General features: G+C 33.4%; 1 protein-coding gene and 1 pseudogene across 3 annotated transcripts in view; one reads left to right on the top strand and one right to left on the bottom strand.

Annotated features, from left to right (window-relative positions):
- LOC143238440 (uncharacterized) overlaps window positions 1–24,712 on the bottom strand; it is a 180,418-nt pseudogene that overhangs the window by 136,323 nt on the left and 19,383 nt on the right. The window lies entirely within an intron of this gene.
- Window positions 13,483–21,162, top strand: LOC143240272 (uncharacterized). 2 transcript variants are annotated; one of them, XM_076482451.1, is made up of 4 exons: window positions 13,483–13,671; window positions 14,568–14,705; window positions 16,155–16,359; window positions 21,022–21,162. In XM_076482451.1, exons 1-3 carry the CDS (start codon window positions 13,657–13,659, stop codon window positions 16,353–16,355), a joined length of 354 nt encoding a protein of 117 aa, XP_076338566.1. In that variant the 5' UTR covers window positions 13,483–13,656; the 3' UTR covers window positions 16,356–16,359; window positions 21,022–21,162. The 2 variants fall into 2 exon arrangements, with proteins under 2 accessions (XP_076338566.1, XP_076338565.1); XM_076482450.1 differs by having other exon boundaries at window positions 16,152–16,359.

Raw genomic sequence — 24,712 nt, 5'->3', positions numbered from 1 at the left:
CGGCTTCCATAGCCTACACGGATACTGGTAACCAAATAGTTTGGCTTGAAGTTCACTCTGATAACGTAACCATAAGCTGGTAGTGTTACGTCTCAAACTTGAAATCTTTGGATCTACAGTGCGATATTTGGTCACTAGAGGGCCGTGCTCAATCTCATAACGAGATATCGACGACAGAAAAAATTTTGTCGCCAAAAAAATCCGACTCTTTATTCAAGAGCTATTCTGTTTATAGTTTTAAACTATAACGAAAAAGCATTTGTTTATGAACTAATGAATAAAAATACATGGATTGAATGATAATAAGAAATATTTCTGTTTTGTATTATTACAAATTTACTATATACGTATATCACCTCGATTTTAGAATGTTTCTAATTTCTGTTGTAAAAGCAATCTTAAAAATGTATTTTTATTGCGATATTATTCAAGAGTCTAAGTAAACCTTATAATTATAAATTGAAGGAAACCATTTTTGAATATATAAGGTTGTTTAATTTAATAGCTGTTATTAATTTACTTGATTTAATATTTAATTATTATTTACTATTCATAACAAGAGAGTTTGAAATAATTATTTTAAAATGCGATAGTTATGACACGTTTCGTTGCGTAACTGGATAAGAATCGAACACATAGTGTGTGATTCAATTGTTGTAGTATTGTTGACGTCACATTACTTGAATATTCAGTATTTTTCTCGTTACCTTAACTGAATATTGTTAAATCATCGCGTCGCGTAGTTTATAGAAAATTCGAGGCCTCAGTGAACAAAGTATGAATATAGGCGACAAAGCGAGTCCAAGGAAAGAAATTAAAAAGTGAATTGAAAATAAGGTTCAGACCGAAAAAAACTAGAAAACGTGAAGCTAGCCGTTGTGTGATTGGCCATAACGAGCGATATTTTAAAGTGAGCTTCACAGTTTAACAGATATAAGGAGAATAATTTGTATTTTCAAACGGGTGTTCTAAAATAATTGAACCCATCTGTGTGGACTTTGACGAGAAGGAGACAATTATTTAAATTTCACTGTGGTAACCCATGAAGTAACGTTAGTGAATCTATCGCAGATCGTGTACTAAGAAACAAAGTAGAGAAAAATAGTTGGTCTTGTCAATTTGATTTTAAAGTAATTCAGTCAACCTTAGTAGAATTGTGACAAGAAATGAGAATTATTTAGATTTTAGATACAACTGTGATATCTTATAGTATAAAATAAATTGTACATACGTTTGACTTGTTTTGAATGTATATTATTTTAAAACAAGTGGATTATGTGCTGTCCGTTTATCTCCAAGAAATCACAGACACCTACTGTAGAAAAATCCCATCCCACTTACATACTTAAAACTCTAGATAACCATGACATATATTCCTAGGTAGAGTAATAAACTTTATATACAGATATAATAAGCGAAATATATTTGACTCAAATTATAATTCAAATAAAAGTGACTGAATTAGTCTAATGGTTAACCAGCGGCATAAGATTTTCACATAATTACAGATTTCCTATTCTTCAAGGAAGAAATCAAGAGAGGATATAAAACAATGTTTTCTACTCTTGTTTTTGGAAGACTATGAAAGTCCAACTCTAATGGAAGATTTTCAAAAAAACGCAGATTGCTTGAGGTGAATGAATTGAAATATACACATTGCATCATTGAGCCAAACAAGTTCAACAAATTTGTAAGATATCCTTATAAAAATCACAACTTAAGATCAAGATAATTAAGCAAGAAACCGTGTTTATGTAGCTGATGACTAAAACTGGGTTTATGCTGTTCAAAATGACAATAAGTTCGGTTTCTACTTCTGAAAATAACAAGAAACCCAGTTTATTCTGCTTATGATTTGGCATACCTTTGTTATGGTAGAACCTGGACCTTTAAACTCACAGTATTTAAGCCAAGTTTTAATATAATGTTTATGCTAATTTAGGTTTACGACCACATAGTTGGTTACGTCTAATAGAAAATAAATAATTACGTACAAATAAGTACATGTTTAAGTCGTAACTTAGAAAAACCTTTCAAAACGACACGAATAATAATTGCAAAATAACTTTTTCTACAGTAGAAGATAGGAATAAAATAATTATTAATAATTCTCTTAATTTACATGACGAAAGTGTATGTAAATTGGCCAGTAAAACTATTATGAAAAGATAAACATATGAAAATCGTGCTTGTCGAACTGTTTAATAATGGTGACAGCTGTCAATAATCAGGCTATAAGTCTTGAACACAGGTCTATTTATTATTCATTTGGAAATATATTGACACAGATCTATTTATTATTCATTTGGAAATATATTGACACAGATCTATTTATTATTCATTTGGAAATCTATTTAACACATATCTATTTATTATTCATTTGGAAATCTATTGAACACAGATCTATTTATTATTCATTTGGAAATCTATTGAACACAGATCTATTTATTATTCATTTGGAAATCTATTGAACACATATCTATTTATTATTCATTTGGAAATCTATTGAACACAGATCTATTTATTATTCATTTGGAAATCTATTGAACACATATCTATTTATTATTCATTTGGAAATCTATTGAACACAGATCTATTTATTATTCATTTGGAAATCTATTGAACACAGGTCCATTTATTATCCAGTTTGAAATCTATTGAACACAGGCCTATTTATTATCCAGTTTGAAATCTATTGAACACAGGTCCATTTATTATTCATTTGGAAATCTATTGAACACATATCTATTTATTATTCATTTGGAAATCTATTGAACACAGGCCTATTTATTATCCAGTTTGAAATCTATTGAACACAGGTCCATTTATTATCCAGTTTGAAATCTATTGAACACAGGCCTATTTATTATCCAGTTTGAAATCTATTGAACACAGGCCTATTTATTATCCAGTTTGAAATCTATTGAACACAGGTCCATTTATTATCCAGTTTGAAATCTATTGAACACAGGCCTATTTATTATCCAGTTTGAAATCTATTGAACACAGGCCTATTTATTATCCAGTTTGAAATCTATTGAACACAGGTCCATTTATTATCCAGTTTGAAATCTATTGAACAGAAGTTTCTTCAATATTCAGAAGAAAATTCGTTGTTTAATATTTACTTACTAATACAGGAACGTGCTACATTTGTAAAGATTAACAGCTATTTCAATGCACAGTCACCTGTTTTCATGTCGTTGAAAATGATTTAACAAAATAGAAACATCATGTGAGGTCTGCGTGAAGGCCACTAGATGGTGATATCTCTAATATACTTACAGGAATTCATATTAATTTAAATAAACATGGATGTTGATGACTTTGCCTATGAAATCTGTGACCGAAATTCGATGATTCGTCTCTAACGTTATTTAATCGTTTAAACGTTGTTTAACATGTAAGATGAAAAATAAACTTGGGCATATCCTATCACGAGGCAGTAGGACTTACGTACCTAGATTTGTAAATAGACATTAAACATGGGGTCAATAGAGGACTTCGGATCTTTGAGGAGAAAACATTTTTAGTTTGTTTTGAATTTCTCGCAAAGCTACACAAGGGATATCTGCGCCAGCCGTCCCTAATTTAATTGTGTAAGACTAGATGGAAGGCAGCTAGTCATCATTATCCACCGCCAACTCTTGGGTTACTCTTTTACCAACGAATAGTGGGACTGACCGTTACATTATAAAGCACCCAGGTCTGAAAGAGCGAGCATATATGGTGTGATTGAGATTCGAACCCGCGACACTCAGACTACGAGCCAATGCCTTAAGCACTTGACCATGCCGGGCCAAAAACATTATTTGATAGTGTAGTGGGTAAATACAGGATATCGCGATAAGATATAAAGGATTTACAAGAACAAAATTAAAAAGCAAGAAACCACCTTTATTTTGTAGAAAACGAAGTAGGTGTTGATATGTTATGGTTTATATCTTATCACAAATAAATCTATTCTTTTCTAGTTGTTTGAAAAGTAATGGCAGTCTTTATAAATATAACTCTTAAGTCAAAATATTGCTTATGCTGTTGAAGCAATGTGGTATTATCAGTGTAATGGCAAAGGAAATTTACTTTGTAACAATTTTTCTGGACGTTAACAAACAGCTAAATGAATATTCAATCATTATAAACAGAACTTTAATTAATGTTACACCAAAACTTTGTGGTATATCGTATGTTGCACCTTTTACTCTCATCCACGAAATTCGGATATTTTTGAAGGTTCAGTGATATATACATTGTAAAAAAAATAATGAAATATTGTTGAATATTCAGAATACCTTCAGCAAGTTCCTAAGCAGAGGTTGTTGAAGATATCGTGAGTAATGAGTAAGAATGGGCACCAGAGGTTGTTTTCTTCCTAGTATTTATTTGTATATAAAATATAAAGTTTAATTGTATCATGTCTGAGGTCTAAGCCTACAAGCTTTGCTTCAAACTTGAGTACCAACACAGTAATGTTAATAATTAATACATTATTCAATCAGTTAAACAACAATGATTATTTACAAAGATATAAGAATAAACTAGGTTATCTGAGGAGATCAATCGAAAAAATACAAAATACAGTAGTCCTACCTAAATGGGTCTGACGGGTCTTCCTATTGTCATGGGTTAAATGTTGTGTCGTCATGTTTGTTGACTTATGTTCAAAATTTTATTGAAATACTATTTCATGAATTTATGTCTATGTGTTTGTTAGGATATACTTCAACTTTTAATATTATGCATTAATTAATTTCGTAATTTAAAAGTAAATATTTAATAATAAAAGCCCTAAATATCGATATTTGTGTGCCACGTGTTATGTTGAATGTAGCAATGGATCAGATTAGGTGTTTTTGATGTCCAAATACAATGTCTATAGTTTCTTACAAATTATAAATTCAAAGTACCGATATTTACAAGCTAAAATATAAAATAAAAACCTCCTATTTCTTCTATTTGCTGAGATATCGGTATATTTAAAGAATAAAACATAGTGGCCACGCCCACCTCTTTTCATTTTGAGAAATACTTGCTTACGTACCCATACTTCTGTCTATAACGTGTGAGCAACCAATAAAAAACTCAGAATACCCCCATATGGTCCTAATTTTCATGGTAAATTCCAAGTGGTCATGAAAGACATTATTGAGGTCGAAAAATCATATCCGTTAAGATCCAAATACAGGTTTGTTACTGAGCGTGATACATTATAGTGGAACCCTATAGCATTTATATAGTAATTTGTGATTTTTTGTTATATCAAGATTCATATATAAATGTCCCCCCCACTGGTGCAGTGGTAAGTCTACGGATTTATAACGCTAAAATCAGGGGTTCGATTTCCCTCGGTGGACTCAGCAGCTAGCCTGATGAGGCTTTACTATAAGAAAATACACACATTTATATATAAAATCTGAAAATAATATTTGTTTTACATTTTCCATGTGCGAATTTTGATGAGGCTTAGCAAATTACGAGAATCAGCAAAGAATACAAAGTTCTTAACTAGAAGAGATAATTGCTTTCTATACTTCTTTATTTACTTTTCTGTTTTAAGAAAAATATCAGAATTTTAATAATTTATTTTTTGATGGTAATAATATAGATACTTATGTAAAGAACACAGCCAAGATATTGGGCTTTGTAATGGCCAGTCTTATATTATCGAATACGGCAAAATAGTAGACGTGCCGTGTCATTCAACTTCTGTAATGTTAGTCAGACGCTAAGGAAATGCTAATAAAACAAAAAATAACAATTTGTCATATATGTAAACTGTTATGAGATTTAATCTATTTAGACTAATATTTCTGGTTTCATTTTATAATTTTTAGTACATTTAGAACGAAAACAGTATAATTTATATCTTATTTTCTATTTTTATAGTGCTTACAAGGTCGGTTGAATCGACCAAACCTATACAGAGATACAACAGTGAAATTAACAGATAAATTATAAAACGTTTTCCTAAAGAAAGCGTTTAATTATTATCTGGAGGATATTTTGGAGTTAAAAATATTTCATATGGGAAATTTGACCTTTTTTCAGGTGCATAAGGGATTTTTTAATCTTAAAAACAAAATTACTTCGAATGTTGGACAGCCAATATTCAAAAATAAAAAATGATTTAGTAAACTAATTAATTAAAAAGGTTAAGTCTTAATTTAAAAACTGGTACTTTCTGCATAAAAGACTTGCAATTTTTATTGATAATCGAAAAATTCCATGAAGATACTTATATATTTTAAAAGTTACAGTGTTACTGCTTTACTGCTACCTTCGGGAGTAGGGGCTTGGCGGAATCCATCCAGCCTGTATCAGAAGAGTAAGAAGGCCACTCAGTAGAACGTATACCTCCATCACACAGCGTTGATAATATTCGGCTCTCAAAAAATAAAAAAAAAAGTATCCGTATATTCATCTTTATAAACGGACACGGACCATTTTTGGCAGGACAATGAAAAGTGATATTCTACATATCTCTACAACGTTTAATCAAAATCCGATTATTTTTAACTGGGTTATAGAATAAGAATAATGTGAAAAGTTGGACCCATTGTTAACATATGGGGATGTTTTATGGATTTTCGTAACCTTGCTGTGACCTTGGCCATCCAAAAAATTAAACACTATTACCATGAATCATATTCCAAATGTATACCAACTTTCGTTCAAACCCATTGAGTCTTTGGGAGAAACTTTACTGAGAATCACAGAAATAAATACACACATATAAGGATGAAAATCTAACTTCCGTCCAACTTCAGTGGCGGAGGTAATAAATAGAATCAAAACCACATTAAACGTAGTCTTTCAACATAAGTTTCTTTAAATAACGACTACCAAAACAAACTTTGCTTATATGATATTTTCACATGTTTTCTTTTGCCTATTAACAAATACGTTTCTCTAATTATCAGTTTAGATGTGGGGTTCTAGAACTTGAAGTTACTACCCCCATATTCAAATTTTTTACTTGTTTTATTTCGTCACTAAATTTGACCACATTATTCAAACTTTGAAGAATTTAAAAAAAACTGAATCAAATGTTGGTTATTGTTAATCACAAAATGGGCTATTTGCGGTGTGCCTATCACAGGTATTGAAAACCGGTTTTCAAAGTTATAAACCTACAGCATTACCGCTGAGCCACTAGATTATAAATATTACAGCATAATTACTCAGAGACTTACTGTATTAATATAATATAGATTATAAGTAGAGAGACTTATTACATCAACAGAGACTAGATTATAAACATTGCAGAACAATTACTTAGAGACTTACTGTATTAATAAAAGATAGATTATAAGTATAGAGACTTATTACATCAACAGAGACTAGATTATAAACATTACAGCATAATTACTTAGAGACTTGCTGTATTAACATACGTAGTTTGTATTGTTACAGTTGGGTTTTACTACTTGTAAACTTACTGTAATAAGAGAGACTAGGTTGTAGGTCTTATGATGTTACTAGTGTAATAATAAAGACTAGGTTGTAAGTGTTATGGTGCTATTACTGTAATAATATAGACTAAGTTGTAGGTGTTATGATGTTACTACTGTAACAATAAAGACTAGGTTGTAAGTGTCATGATATTACTACTGTAATAATATAGACTAGGTTGTAGGTGTTATGATATTGCTACTGTAATAATAAAGACTAAGTTGTAGGTGTCATGAAGTTATTGCTGTAATAATAAAGACTAGGTTGCAGGTGTCATGATGTTACTTTTGTAATAACAAAGACTAGGTTGTAGGTGTTATGATGTTACTTTTTAAGATTTGGTAAATACTCGTCTGTTTAAGATAATTTCATGTCCACTTAACTTGAATGATTATGTCAAATAGCTCTTGAACTTAGGTGGAGCCTTCTTTAATTTTGAGCTGTTGACCACAGGTTATGCAGCTAGTTAATGGCATGAAGGCGATTTATGACTTGGAGCTGAATAGTAGGACTGACTTTCACTTTACGAACTCGCAAAGAAAGTACGAAACCTGTAACATCACGATTCGAACCTTGGACCTTGGATTCAACACTATTTTGGCTATTTATAGATGTATCTGGGGGTATATGTTTTAACGTTGATTGTATCAGTGATTCAATACTACCTTGGCTATAGTGTAATTTCACAAATCAAAGAAATAGCTCCAAAGTCTTAACGAGAAGTATCATTCTCACAATATTCTAAAATTTTAATGATGTAAATTTTTAGTTTTACTCACATATATAATAACTTCAGAAACTATTCTCAAATTGTAGGACCAATGTCTGTGTTACTGGTTCAGTTTTTAGTTCTAACATTCCGCTATACCTAAAGGAATCACGTCACATCTTCAATACTGAAACTACGGCAAATAAGATGTTTAAACAACTACTTAGAATCTACTGAAACCAGGAATTTTTTTAATTATATTAAAACTACAGTGAAAGTAATATTTAATGGTCACTCGGAACGTATCGAAACTAATACTTTTGGCTATAGTGAAACTACATGTAATGTTTAAAGTAATTTAACATTGTATTTAAATACAAAGTAATGTTTCTTTACTGCTCAGAATGTAACTAAAATAGGAGTTACCGAAAAACAAAGCGAAGACAGTGCTTAATAATTATATTGAAACTAGGCATTCTGTCTAATCTCTAGATTATTTGAAATCTAAGATTAATCTTTTCCATATGGGCTGATCGTTCTAACACGTAAATAGTAATTGTTTAGCTCCCACCAGTAATACGTATTATTACAACTCAAACTGCTATACGTTTAAAACTGGTATTATGACATATGAGCATACTAAAGCTTGAGGTCAATATTAGGTCAAGGATGACAACTGTGCTGTCCCAAGATGATGAAGTTGAAACCACCAGGTAAAAAAGAGAAAATAATGTGAAAAGGACAACTTTCTACTGTCTGGTGGGTCTTGTCAAAGTCCAAAGTCACGTTTTATTTGGCTTAGTGATTAATAATAACTGGTATGTTGTTACTCCTCTGACAGGTTTTAGTTATAGTGATGTGCTCTCGGACTTGCATTAAACAGACATGCGATGTTTTGTACTGTCGAGCAAAACTTTAACGTCTAAAGTGGTTTCTATGGAGACGAAACTGAGCAGTTCAAAGTGAAAAACAAAATATATTCAAAAATGTCTTCGTTACAACATACCATCAGTAGTTAGTAGCACAGCGGAAAGTGCTTGAACTTAAAACGCTAAAAATCAGGTTTCAGTACTCATGGCACTTCATAAATAGCTAACTGTATAGCTTGACACTTAACACGAAATTCATCCATTGCCACTGAATCATCAGTTGTGTGCGTAGCAAATAATTTAACACAGAATTCATCTACTGTCACTGGATTATCAGTTGTGTGCGTAGCAAATAATTTAACACTAAATTCATCTACTGTCACTGGATCATCAGTTTGTAATAAATAATTTAACACAGAATCCTCTACTATCACTGTAATTGTAATAATCATCAGTTGTGTGTGTAGCAAATAATTTAACACAGAATTCATCTACTGTCACTGGATCATCAGTTTGTAGTAAGTAATATAACACTGAATTAATCTACTGTCAATGGATTATCAGTTTGTAGTAAGTAATTTAACATCAGAGTGTCATCTATTGGACCTTGAGACGTATAGATAACGTGTTGCTTTATGGGTTTTTTGTTGTTATTATTAATTCAAATTAACAAGACGTGTTTGTTTTGTTGAAAGTTTATTTTATCATGTCAGTAGCTGCTACATGTGTTTAATATTATGTGCATAAAATATACAATAACCGTGTAATTCATATTTAGGTAACCATAACAAGAAGTTCATGTAACATAACCGCAACAAACAATCCATTTAGCATAACCGTAAGAAACAATGCATATAATATAACCATAACAAACATATCGTATCTACGAATAAGCTGGTTTGCTTTAACTTAGTCGTTAGTTATCTATTTATATGTCTCTCCAAGTGTTCAGCTTCCTTTTTATCTATTGATATGCTCTGACGTGGTTCCGCCGTAAGATTGAAAATTTATAACCCTAAAATTCAGTGTTCAAACCTTTATGGTGAGCTCAGCATCAATAGCTCATAATGTAGCTTTGTCGTGAACAACAAAGATGTATTTATTTCGACTGCAGTTCGAAATATAGAGTGACTGGTGATTCCATTCCCTTCATAAGTTTTTATTATATTTGATTTTGGTCCGGCATGGCTAGATGAGTTAAGGCGTTCGACTCGTAATCTGAGGGTCATGGGTTCGAATCCCCGTCGCATCAAAATGTTCGCCATTTCAGCCGTGGGGGCGTTATAAAGTGACGGTCAATCCCACTATTTGTTGGTAAAAGAGTAGCCCAACATTTGGTGCTGGGTGGTGATGACTAGCTGCCTTCCCTCTAGTCTTACACTGCTAAATTAGGGACGGCTAGCACAGATAGCCCTCGAGTAGCTTTGTGCGAAATTCAAAAACAAACAAACAATATATTTGATTTTTGTTTCGGAACTTGAAAGTAAAAACATTGTGTGTAAATATCTATGAAACAAGTAATTAAGAACGTTTCTTGGTCTTGACTGTGCTGTTCGTACAAAAAGAGCCCAAGAGGTCAGACTCAGGTCAGTATGTTTTTCATGAAACAGAAGGATGCAGGCCATTATAGCCTCAATATTCAGATCAACGTTTTTAACTGACATCTGTTCATATATGTATATTTCTTTATTACTTGAGTTGGCTCCTGACAGCGTAAACGTAACGCGTGGTTTGCGACGTTTTAGGTTCTATTAGTATCTTCCATTTTCTAGCCTTTTTAAATTAAACTAAATGATGGGTAAAGAAATGTGAAATTTTCGAAACAAGTATGTCGAAACCAGGATAATTACAGTGGTAAATAATGAGAAGTGACATGAATGTGAGGCTGGGAGAGAAATAAATAATCCTTAGAAAACAATGACCGACTGTTAAGCCTAAAATTGTTGAAGGGAATTAGGGCTGCGTTATTTCAAAATAATAAAACACGCCCCAAAGTGTGCATCACAACAAATACATACAATTGTTAGTGGAAAATTACTTCTTCGTTTTAGTGCTAGTTATACGTCCATCCGTTAAACATAAGTGTACGAATTTTATTCCTTTTCTAACAATAATGAAGAGTGGAGCTCGAGAGAGCTCGGGGTGGTTTTATAAATCACTAGAACAATAAAAACTCCTTTGTTGTAGGACAGCGTCATAAACTTAGCGTTCATTCTCTTTGGTTTCTGTATGTAGGTTTGTTGTAGGATGACTTAAATATATTTAACAACGATTTGTACTTAGTTGCTCAGCGACAGAGAGTGTGAAAGTTTGAAATTCGTCAAAGAGATGGTTCTCTCGTACCCAAGTTCTATATCCGAGCAACCCAAGTTCTATATCTCTCGCTCGTACCCAAGTTCTACTTGGGTTATAGAGATGGTTCTCTCGTACTCAAGTTATATCCGGCAAGCTCTTGGATTATAGAGATGGTTCTCTCGTACCCAAGTTCTATATCCGGCAAGCCCTTGGATTATAGAGATGGTTCTCTCGTACCCAAGTTCTGTATCCGACAAGCACTTGGGTTATAGAGATGGTTCTCTCGTACCCAAGTTCTATATCCGGCAAGCACTTGGGTTATAGAGATGGTTCTCTCGTACCCAAGTTATATATCCGACAAGCACTTGGGTATCGAGGTTCTTTGTAGCATAATTTTCTTGTAATATATTTTAGGTAAATTAAAGAAAGGTTTCTTATTTTTATTTTGGAATATCCTATGTAGCATCTTCTAACTGGTTTGTTTGGTGTTTGTTGTGGGGGATACAACCCCGGATTTTAGCGTTGTGTGTCCGTAAACTAACCGCTGTTGTAACTGGTGCAGTCTTTCTTATTATATATTATATGATAGCTACGTTTTCTTATTCTGACCGCAGTGCCTTTAAATAAACTAATACAACTCTACTAAATGTTTTTTTTATTATTTTCAATTTTTTTATTTGTTGTTTCAACTTATTTTAACGATTTGACATCGGATTTGTCTTTCACCAGCCCGACACAACTGATTTAGTCTCAACTTAATATTTGACTTGATTTCTAAATTTTGTTTAGGTTTAAACACCGGTTTCGTCTCTCACCAACCTAACGTAACTGATTTAGTTTGTAATTAATTTATAACTCTCTAATTTTTTAATATGGCTTTTTAATTTTTTTTAGATCTAAACACCGGTTTCGTCTATCACCAACCCGACATAAGTGATTATAATATCTATTTATTATATAATTCTTTAATTTTTGAGTCGGTTTTTAAAATTCTGTTTTAAGTCTAAACACGGGTTTCAACTCACATCAACCAGACATGAATCATTAATATCTGATAGTAACTAAACAGTAACTGAGAGGTTTTATCAATAATCTAACTTTACGAAATGTTTATTATGGTTAATCTAAGCGTATAACCGCTTTCAATTATTAACGTTATTATTTTTATGTTTGACGTCACGTAGGCAAAGCATTAAGTTAATTTCAAGTGAAACCACAGTTTTACTTGGCATTGAAGAAATTGTTCTTTTTCAGGGATTAATATACTTATAAAAATAAATTTCCATTGAATCTATATTTTATGTTAATAACAAAAGTAAATCTCTGTTATACCTCTGTTTTTATCGTTATAACTAATATAATCTGTTATATCCGTATTATTATGTTTATGACAAATACAGTCTATTATGTCTATAGCATAAATAACCTATTACATCCATATTTATGTTTATAACAAACACATCTATTTTTATATCCATATATTTATGTTTATAATAAACATAATCTATTAGGTCTATATCAACAACAGTCTATTATATCCGTATGTTTATGTTTATAATAAACATAGTCTATAATATCGATGTTTTTTGACGTTTATAACATAATTAAAAGTCTCTTCATTCCTTTCCTTCTTAGATTAAATACTATAAAAATGTTTTGATTACCTGTATTGTACTGAAGTTTCCAGAAAAAGAATGAATAATTTACTCCTTCATTTCTACGCATCGGAAAAATTCGTAAAATTTCTTAGAGTTTATAAATGGATAAAAATAAAACAAAACGGGTCATGAAGTGGGGTTGGTGTGTTGTCACGTTTTGTGACGAGTCAGGTGTTGCATGAGAACTGTATTTGTTCTAAGAGGACGGGTGGTAATGATATTGGCTTTTCTAAAGTCATGTCGCCAAAGCGTTACCATTTCATGGAGTCAGTCTATGACCTGTTTACTCGTAATGCGTCTACCTACCAGCAATTGAAACATGAAGCATTTAGATCTTTCGTACGTATGATATTATTAAATTCCTTTCCAAATATTGGAAAAAGACAATAGAAGTTCAGCCACGTGTACGACCTGTGTGTAAAGGTTGAAAAATTGTCATTTTTACTGTCACAAATGGCCTACATCGTATCGTAGAGTAAGTTGATAAGCCTCAACTTTAGTCAGTTCATAATTTAATTAGCAATAGAACCGTGTAATTTTTCTTGCTAATTTGCTCTGACAAAGCAGGGCGGCAACTAGAAGGTGACTTCAAACCAGGAAGAGAAAAAAGACTATATAAAGTCTCTCGCGATAACCAGCCATCCGACATATTAGTAAACCAAGGCCTAACAACATGGATCAGAAACCGGTGAGTTGTATTCTACTTTCAGTTTCAACACCTAAATCTAACAACAACAAAATACTATTGTGCGATCGTGTTTTTAGACTTCAAGTCTCTATTCCGATGACTAGTTTTATCTTCTATATTAAATATTGGGCTTTTAAATTAAAGACCAAACACATCACTTCGAAGATTTGTTATTTTTCAATAGAGAAAAAAAAACTATTTTTTTTAAGATTTTGAAGTATGGCGTCATTGTGATGAGTTAATTAGACATAACTTGCATGTAGTTTATTTAATTATATGACTTTTGTTTATAGTTAAACGCAAAGCTACTCAATGGGCCATCTGTGCTATGTCTAACTCGGGTACCGACCTGGCTTTTTGCGTTAGAATCTTTTATATTTATCTCTGAATCACTAGGGGGCCTAATTTTTGCATTCTTTTCATTTCTGATTTGCTTAAACTTTTGAGATGACTACAAAAGATTTATAAAAATACAGGTGGGAAATTCTGTTATTCTTTTTATTCAGGTATATTTTTTCAAATGTCAACGGTCAATGGATAACAGTTCTTCTAAAAAAAATCCCAATCTACGCAGTTACAAAGGTTATAATTTACTCTCACGAAGCTTATTTACTGTTATCATAGTTTATTTTCTATCTTCATATTTCTCTCCTCATTTTGATTTCCCAGTTTTGAAGTTATTTAGAAATGCACCACCTACCACTATCCATAAACTTTAGTTTAATAATGGTCAGGTATTCTTGAACCCAGACGACTGAGTTTAAATAAACCACTCGTACACATAAAACATGCTGGCTAACTTACAAATATATTATTCACTTATTACAGGGTTTTTTTTTCTCACTGGTTGATCCAAGTATCTTAATATTATTAGTAAATTTGGTTATCTCTTCCAGATTATGTTATTGATGGTTTTATTACTGATGACTGTGATGGCAGACAGTGGCTCCAAAACTGATCACAAGAATCCAGATGATCTTAAAGCTGATGCGACAAGATACGGAAATGGTGGGGGAGATACCATTACTATCCAGGTAAGATAATCAGTGTCGACACGAGTTCCACACAGCTCAACTATCTGATAGACAAAATATCGTGTTTGTTTGTTTGTTTCAGATATTCAAACAAAGTTGCAAAGGTCTATTTGAGATAGCCAAACTTCGAACTGATAATCCAGTAGGAATATAGGTAGTAAAGTATCAATACCCACCTCCAGCCATTTGGTTACTCTAATATAGGTAGTAAAGTAACAATACCCACCTCCAGCCATTTGGTTACTCTAATCGAATAGTGTGATTTTTATCATATTTCTTACTGCCCCAAACTCATTGGGCGATTTTGTGTCAACGGGTTTCGAACCATTAACTCTGGGATCCATAGTTGGTAAGCTTATAACTAGGTCAGGTTGGGCTTCAAAATGTAATGAGTACTAATAGTTAAACCCGAAAATCAGTATAAACCTTACAATTTAAATAAACAAAACATTAAAGAAATGACTTTTATAAGACTTCATTGTGTACTCGTAATCTGAGGGTCACAGGTTCGAATTCCCGTCACACCAAACATGCTCGCCCTTTCAGCAGTGAGGGCGTTATAATGTGATGGTTAATCCCACTATTCGTTGGTAAAAGAGTAGCCCAAAAGTTGGCGGTGGGTGGTGATGACTAGCTGTCTTCCCTCTAGTCTTACACTGCTAAATTAGAGACGGCTAGCGTAAATAGCCTTCGTGTAGCTTTCCGCGAAATTTAAAAACAAACAAACAAACAATCATTGTTTACTCTTACTATTTTTATCCATCCGTACATATTGTAAAGGTAACCGTTCTGTTTCTTCACAAAGTATTTGCTTACACTGATAACTTACTGCATACTAGGATGAGCTGCGAACTGCAAGTTTCAGCTACGTGAACACAAACAACACCATGATGAGCTACGAACTGCATCAACATGAACCAGAGTGACATCGGCTGAGAACTACATTAACATGGACTACACTAACATCAGCTTAGAGCTGCAACAACATGAACCAGAGTGACATCGGCTGAGAACTATATTAACATGGACTAAACTAACATCAGCTTAGAGCTGCATCAACATGAACCATACCACCATCAGCTGAGAACTATATCAACATGGACTATACTAACATCAGCTGAGAACTGTATCAACATGAACCACACCAACATCAGCTGAGAACTATATTAACATGAACCATACCACCATCAGCTGAGAACTATATTAACATGGACTACACTAACATCAGCAGAGAACTATATTAACATGGACTACACTAACATCAGCAGAGAACTATATTAACATGAACCACATCGAAGTTTCTTCCTCATCTTCTGCTAACTTAACATCAACGACACCAGTTTGTGCACACACTTGTTTATCTATTTATTAAAAATTATACTGGTAGATAACTGATGCTTCAAAAAGATAATTTATAATACAAATTGAATCGTGTCTTTATTTTAGCAGGCTATTCCAGTTGCTACAGGAGGATACAGTGGAACAGGTGGCTACAGGAGAAGAGGAGGTGGCTTCGGTGGAAATAATAATGTTATACTAGCAATCCTTGCAGTTCCCTTACGGTTACAGAACACTGTGGGGCAAGGCGGGGCAAAAAGTGGAGGAGGAAGCTACAAAGCAAGTGGAGGAAACAGACCCTGGTGGTTTTGAAAAGGTGAACTGAACTGAACGAGTTTAGAAACATGTTTGTTTGTGATAGTTAGTAACAAAACAAACCTGTGGTTGAGTTTGTCAAGCCACAACAAAGGAACAAAAGATAGATATAAAACTAACTATAGATGTTCCAAACAATACCGCTATTTCCAGCCTTGTTTGGATAATAAGAGAGAGTATTTGGACTACAAAAGACTAGTAGTTACTGTTTGAATAGCAAAGGGAAGCTTAAGAAACAGTATAAGTTACTGGTCACATCTAAACTGATGTACCTACAGTAAAGAATAGTTTAAGAAACAGTCGAAATTACTGGTCACTTCGAAACTGATGTATAGACAGTAAAGAATAGCTTAAGAAACAGTAGAAGTTACTGGTCACATCGAAACTGATGTATAGACAGTAAAGAATAGTTTAAGAAACAGTAGAAGTTACTGGTCACATCGAAACTGATGTATCTACAGTAAAGAATAGTTTAAGAAACAGTATAAGTTACTGGTCACATCGAAACTGATGTATAGACAGTAAAGAATAGCTTAAGAAACAGTAGAAGTTACTGGTCACATCGAAACTGATGTATAGACAGTAAAGAATAGTTTAAGAAACAGTATAAGTTACTGGTCACATCGAAACTGATGTATAGACAGTAAAGAATAGTTTAAGAAACAGTATAAGTTACTGGTCACATCGAAACTGATGTATAGACAGTAAAGAATAGTTTAAGAAACAGTATAAGTTACTGGTCACATCGAAACTGATGTATAGACAGTAAAGAATAGTTTAAGAAACAGTATAAGTTACTGGTCACATCTAAACTGATGTATAGACAGTAAATAATAGTTTAAGAAACAGTATAAGTTACTGGTCACATCGAAACTGATGTATAGTCGGTAAAGAATAATTTAAGAAACAGTATAAGTTACTGGTCACATCGAAACTCATGTATAGCCTGTAAAGAATAGCTTAAGAAACAGTAGAAGTTACTGGTCACATCTAAACTGATGTATAGAATCTAGTTTAATAGTTTAAGAAACAGTAGAAGTTACTGGTCACATCTAAACTGATGTATCTACAGTAAAGAATAGTTTAAGAAATAGTATAAGTTACTGGTCACATCTAAACTGATGTATCTACAGTAAAGAATAGTTTAAGAAACAGTAGAAGTTACTGGTCACATCTAAACTGATGTATAGACAGTAAAGAATAGTTTAAGAAACAGTAGAAGTTACTGGTCACATCTAAACTGATGTATAGAATAGTTTAAGAAACAGTAGAAGTTACTGGTCATATCTAAACTCATGTATAGCCAGTAAAGAATAGCTTAAGAAACAGTAGAAGTTACTGGTCACATCGAAACTGATGTATAGAATAGTTTAAGAAACAGTAGAAGTTACTGGTCACATCGAAACTCATGTATAGCCAGTAAAGAATAGTTTAAGAAACAGTAGAAGTTACTGGTCACATCTAAACTGATGTATAGACAGTAAAGAATAGTTTAAGAAACAGTATAAGTTACTGGTCACATCGAAACTCATGTATAGCCAGTAAAGAATAGCTTAAGAAACAGTAGAAGTTACTGGTCACATCGAAACTGATGTATCTACAGTAAAGAATAGTTTAAGAAACAGTAGAAGTTACTGGTCACATCTAAACTGATGTATCTACAGTAAAGAATAGTTTAAGAAACAGTAGAAGTTACTGGTCACATCTAAACTGATGTATAGACAGTAAAGAATAGTTTAAGAAACAGTATAAGTTACTGGTCACATCGAAACTCATGTATAGCCAGTAAAGAATAGCTTAAGAAACAGTAGAAGTTACTGGTCACATCGAAACTGATGTATCTACAGTAAAGAATAGTTTAAGAAACAGTAGAAGTTACTGGTCACATCTAAACTGATGTATAGAATAGTTTAAGAAACAGTAGAAGTTACTGGTCATATCTAAACTCATGTATAGCCAGTAAAGAATAGCTTAAGAAACAGTATAAGTTACTGGTCACATCTAAACTGATGTATAGAATAGTTTAAGAAACAGTATAAGTTACTGGTCACATCTAAACTGATGTATCTACAATAACGAATAGTTTAAAAAACAGTAGAAGTTACTGGTCACATCTAAACTCATGTATAGCCAGTAAAGAATAGCTTAAGAAACAGTAGAAGTTACTGGTCACATCGAAACTGATGTATAAAATAGTTTAAGTAACAGTAGAAGTTACTGGTCACATCGAAACTCATGTATAGCCAGTAAAGAATAGCTTAAGAAACAGTAGAAGTTACTGGTCACATCGAAACTGATGTATCTACAGTAAAGAATAGTTTAAGAAACAGTATAAGTTACTGGTCATATCTAAACTGATGTATAGAATAGTTTAAGAATCAGTATAAGTTACTGGTCGCATCGAAACTGATGTATCTACAGTAAAGAATAGTTTAAGAAACAGTATAAGTTACTGGTCACATCTAAACTGATGTATAGAATAGTTTAAGTAACAGTAGAAGTTACTGGTCACATCGAAACTCATGTATAGCCAGTAAAGAATAGCTTAAGAAACAGTAGAAGTTACTGGTCACATCGAAACTGATGTATAGACAGTAAAGAAACAGTAGAAGTTACTGGTCACATCGAAACTGATGTATAGACAGTAAAGAATAGTTTAAGAAACAGTAGAAGTTACTGGTCACATCTAAGTATACAGTAAAGAATAGTTTAAGAAACAGTAGAAGTTACAGTAGAAGTTACTGGTCACATCTCTGATGTATCTACAGTAAAGAAACATCTAAACTGATGTATCTACAGTAAAGAATAGTTTAAGAAACAGTAGAAGTTACTGGTCAGTTACTGGTTTAAGAAACAGTATCTGGTCACATCTAAACTGATGTATCTACAGTAAAGAATAGTTTAAGAAACAGTATAAGTTACTGGTCACATCGAAACTCATGTATAGCCAGTAAAGAATAGCTTAAGAAACAGTAGAAGTTACTGGTCACATCGAAACTGATGTATCTACAGTAAAGAATAGTTTAAGAAACAGTAGAGGTTACTGGTCACATCTAAACTGATGTATAGAATAGTTTAAGAAACAGTAGAAGTTACTGGTCATATCTAAACTCATGTATAGCCAGTAAAGAATAGCTTAAGAAACAGTAGAAGTTACTGGTCACATCGAAACTGATGTATAGACAGTAAAGAATAGCTTAAGTAACAGTAGAAGTTACTGGTCACATGGAAACTGATGTATAGACAGTAAAGAATAGCTTAAGAAACAGTATAAGTTACTGGTCATATCTAAACTGATGTATAGAATAGTTTAAGAAACAGTATAAGTTACTGGTCATATCTAAACTGATGTATAGAATAGTTTAAGAAACAGTATAAGTTACTGGTCACATCTAAACTGATGTATGGAATAGTTTAAGAAACAGTAGAAGTTACTGGTCACATCTAAACTGATGTATCTACAGTAAAGAATAGTTTAAGAAACAGTAGAAGTTACTGGTCACCTCGAAACTGATGCATAGACAGTAAAGAATAGTTTAAGAAACAGTATAAGTTACTGGTCACATCTAACCTGATGTGTGAACAGTAAAGGATAGTTCAACAAAAGATAAAAACACACAAGTTACAACTAAGATAAATGTGCAGTTTAAAGTATTAGTCATTACTGAGTTATCAAAATATGTGATAAATAACCTTGTTACTTGTAGTAAGTCCTTGCCTTAGATTGTCTTCATTTTGTGTCATATACCATGGATAACGAGACATCGCTTTACTATATTTTTTGTTTGGACTTAAGCACAAAGCTACACAATGAGTTATCTGTGCTCTGCCCACCACCACGGGCATCGAAACCTAGTTTCAAACGTTGTAAGTCCGCACACGCGCCGCTGTGCCACTGGTGAGCCATATTATTGCACATTATAACCAAATAGACTGAATGGTTGAAATCAGCACATCAGCACGTGGTTAAAGATAAGAGGGAGCTTACTAAATTACACATCATTTAATCCATAAAAAGTGTATTACTTCTCTTTAAGCTCGCTAAATCATATATCTTTTAGCATTTCAACCCCATTAACGACTCAGCCGAGTATGATTGGATAATATTTAGTTTATTTTTTTTACTATAGTAATATGATATAAATAATTTGAAGACTAAAGGTTGTGTGCTATAAATGATAAATGTGTACTATTACTAAAAATAAACTCAACGTGGGAGCTTCCTAAGTGTTTGTTTGTTTTTTAATTTCACGTAAAGCTACACGATGGCTATCTGCGCTAGCTGTCCCCAATTTAGCAGTGTAAGACTAGAGGGAAGGCAGCTAGTTATCACCACCCACCGCCAACTTCTGAGCTACTCTTTTACCAACGAATAGAGGGATTAACTGTCACATTATAACACCCCTACAGCTGAAAAAGCGAGCATGTTTGGTGTGACGGGGATTCGAACCCGCGACCCTCCCATTAGGAGTTGAGTGCCTTAACCACCTAGCCATGCTGGAACAATTTCAGTGCGTGAACTTTCATTTGTAGACTGTGTCCCCATCTAACAAAAGGTGTATATGACAGCTTTACTAAATGAACGTTTATTTTTTAACTGTGCTCCCATCTTTCAAAAGATATACAGCTTCTGTATCTTTTCTTCTATTTATTTGTTCTTTAGGTCCTGGAGAAAACGTAATCTAATTCGTGTGTCCTTCTGCAAGTGGTAATATTTGAGATTAAATCAGCCGCACGAAATTGGCTTCACGTCACTGCTGAATTAAATCGATGTACGTATGATACTTTAAATATAACATAGCTTTAAGTCAAAACTTTCAAGTATATATTTTATTTTTGTTCTTTTCTTAATATTACATAAACTTTAAGAAATAAACAAGAGTTAAAAAAAACTCTTTCTTCTTATTCATTACAAAGTATCATGATGACTGAAATAAACATTTAATAGTATTAATTAAACAGAAGTGCTTATTAGAACGGAAACTAGAAGTTTGACACGTAATAAATAAGTCGTTCATATTAAATGTATTAGATGTAATAGGTAAAGTGAATATGTGCATGTGACAATTCCACTTTGATGCTAAGTAGTTCGGCCAAGTAGACCCAGCCTCATAGGGTTTCTTGGGTTAACGACCGAAAACACAGTTACTACTGAGAGTATCCCATCCAAGATAGAGTTGTCATAGAAACTTTTTTTTTTTAGATTTGCATGTTACCCATAATTATATCAATTTGTTTTTGTTGTTATATGTTCTTATAGTTCTTCTGGTGAAGGTCATTACAGCAACTTGAAAACGTTTTCACCGCTTACCATTAATGTCATATTTTTATAATATAAAAATAATGTAAATAGTTCCACTTTCTAGTGATCAAACATAACACTGTTATGTGTAAAAGAGGTTTGATGTCAGCAAAACCTACAAAGAAAATATATAAATTGAACTTTGGCGATTGCATAAACATTCATCCCTCTACATCAGTACTTGATTGAAGCATCTTTGGCAGCAATTACTAGTGTGAGTTTGTTTGTTTTTATAAGATTTTACCAGCTTTGCATAATGGGATGTTGTGATTTTTGTTCATTCTTCCTGGCTAAAGTGCTCCAATTCTGACAAGTTCGTTGGGGATCATTGATGAATTGCAGTTATCTGGTCTCACCATCATAAAATTTGTTTTGTATTCAAGTCAGGACTTTGACTGGGCCTCTTCTTGACATTCACTTTCTTCCTTTATAACCTCTTCAATGTGACTTTGCCTGGTGCTTCTGGTTACTGTCCTGCTGAAATGTGAAATTTTGACCCAGTTTTAGATTCTTGACTGATTCAAACAGGTTTTCTTCTAGAGTTCACCATCATTTCAGTCCTCACAAACTTCCCAGTTTCTGCTCATGGTCCTACATGGCCAGGTGGTTAAGGCGCTCGACTGTTAATCTGAGGGTCGCGACTTCGAATTCCCGTCACACCATACACGCTCGCTCTATCAGCCGTGGGTGCGTTATAATGTGACGATCAATTCCACTATTCGTTGGTAAAAGAGGAGTTCAAGAGTTGATGGTGGGTGGTGATGACTAGCTGCCTTCCCTCTGATCTTTCACTACAAAATTAGGGACGGCTAGCGCAGATAGCCCTCGTGTAGCTTTGTGCGAAATTCCAAACAAATTATAAGATTGTAACACCACCATAGCTGAAAGGACGAGCATGTTTGGTGTGACGAGGAATCGAACCCGCGACCCTCATATTACGAGTCCAACGCCCCAACTATCCGGCCATGCCAGGCTCGCCTATACAAACAAGATTTGTGTAGGGGCCAGAATACTGTCAATATATGAGCTCTGACTACCATATTAGACATAGAACTTTGCAAACCTTTCAAAGTTAAACCTGTCTTCACGGTGGCACACATAACTAGTTTTTTGCTTGACTGCCTACTTTGTTTGGAAGGACGGCCTGATCTGGGTGTGACTTGGTGGTATGAAGCACATTCCACTTCTTAAAGATGGATTCCACCATGCTCAGAGGATAATGAGTGGCTTTGAAGTTTTCTTTGCTTCTTTACCATATTATCCCTGACTTTTTTGGAAAGTTCCTTGGTCTTCATGGTTAGTTTGTTGTATCACTGTGAAAGTTGTGTCTTATACAGTTACATTTATTTTGTATCAGGTTAAACCACTTTGATTACACACAGACAGAGATCATTATACTAATTTTGTGATCCTTCAAACTAATCCTTTGCAACTAATTTAGGGTTGTCCTAGCAAAGAGACTGAATACTTATGCTATTGACAATATTCTAATTTTCTTTACAAATCTAACTTACATAATATCAGCGTTTTTTTTAACTTTCTCAGTTTGACAAATGGAACATAAAGTTCCATTTGAAAATTTCATGACTGCAAGTTTAGACGGCAACAAAATGTGGAAACTTTGCAGGAGTTGAATGATTTTGTAATGCACTGTATTCAGCTTATCAAATCTCTTTCTTTTTTTTATCTTGTACATATATCCATGAAATCTGTGAGCCTTTCATTTTATGGAGTATAATTTACATTACATATACTTACCACTTAATTATGATCACACATTTATCAAACACTCCAGTCATTTATAAATGTGAAATACATTGATTACATAATATGTCAGATGACTTCTTCGAACCCTATAAAACTTTAGAAGACAGTGCATAAAGGCAGCTGCTGTTTTGAATTAAGCACAAAGCTACACAATGGGCTATCTGTGCTCTGTCCACCACGGGTATCGAAACCCGGATTTTAGCGTGTAAATCCGTAGACATACCGCTGAGCCACTGGGGGGCGCATAAAGGCAACGATATTTTAAACCTTTTGAGAAGTGTGTTAATGATCACACTTCAAACAGATGCGCCTTTATTCATGACTGTTGGTTTGATAAGAATACGTGTAACACTGTATCATCAAACATGGGCAACAACTGAAGGAAATATTGGGCTGATTGTAAAGTAAAAAGATGTCAGATTATAGAATATGATTTCTTTATAACAAGAAGATTTAAGTTATATCCAATGGTACTGTATGGCTTACATTATAACACCTTTACAAGGCAGCTAGCTAGTAGACAACCATTACATAAACCAATGACTTCAAATGCACTGAGGAAAACAGCTTTTGAGTGCAAATATGAAATGACTTGAAATGTCTGGTGTGGTCTGATGAGTCACATCCCTTTTTCATTGAGGTGGAGTAATTACAGAATGACTTGAAATGTCTGGTGTGGTCTGATGAGCCACACTGCAGTAGAATCATGTTGGAATGACTTGGCGTGTCTGGTATGGTCTAATCAATCACATTATTTTTGTATTGAAATAGAATGATTGTGGTATTACTTGGACCATCTTGTGTGTTCTAATGTGTTTGGCGTGATCAAATGAACTGTATCCTTTTTTATACTGAAGTAAAGTGATGTTGAAATGACTTGGAGTGTCTGTTGTGGTCTGATAGCTCATGCCCTTTTTTTATATTGAAGTAGAATGATGCAGTGAACCACATGAAGCATTAGGTTTTTTTATGTGGATAGGAAAGTGTTATAGTCTAGGAAACGTTATCCTATCAAAAGTGGATCATTTGCTTCTGCCAGAAAACCAAGTAACTTCCAGAGTCTACCTAGTAGATGTACCCAGAGTGGATCCTTTGGTTCTGTTAGAAAACCAGGTAACTTCCAGAGTCTACCTAGTGGATGTAGCTAATCACGTCAACACTACAGTGCTGGGTCTTCATCCCGATGGACAAGACATAAAACAACAGTTTATCCGTTCATGTCATACATAATTGATCTGTGAAACGTGGAAGTGACGTGATTCATCCGCTTTGGATATTACATCCA

The sequence above is a fragment of the Tachypleus tridentatus genome, chromosome 13 (assembly GCF_004210375.1).
Source record: "Tachypleus tridentatus isolate NWPU-2018 chromosome 13, ASM421037v1, whole genome shotgun sequence".
NCBI lineage: Eukaryota > Metazoa > Arthropoda > Merostomata > Xiphosura > Limulidae > Tachypleus > Tachypleus tridentatus.
Note: the sequence above shows the minus strand (reverse complement) of the source record. Positions and strands in the feature narration are given on the sequence as shown.

Coding starts and splice junctions, on each gene's coding strand:
- LOC143240272 (XM_076482450.1), top strand. Junction 14,706..16,151: donor GAGATACCATTACTATCCAG/GTAAGATAATCA, acceptor TCTTTATTTTAG/CAGGCTATTCCAGTTGCTAC.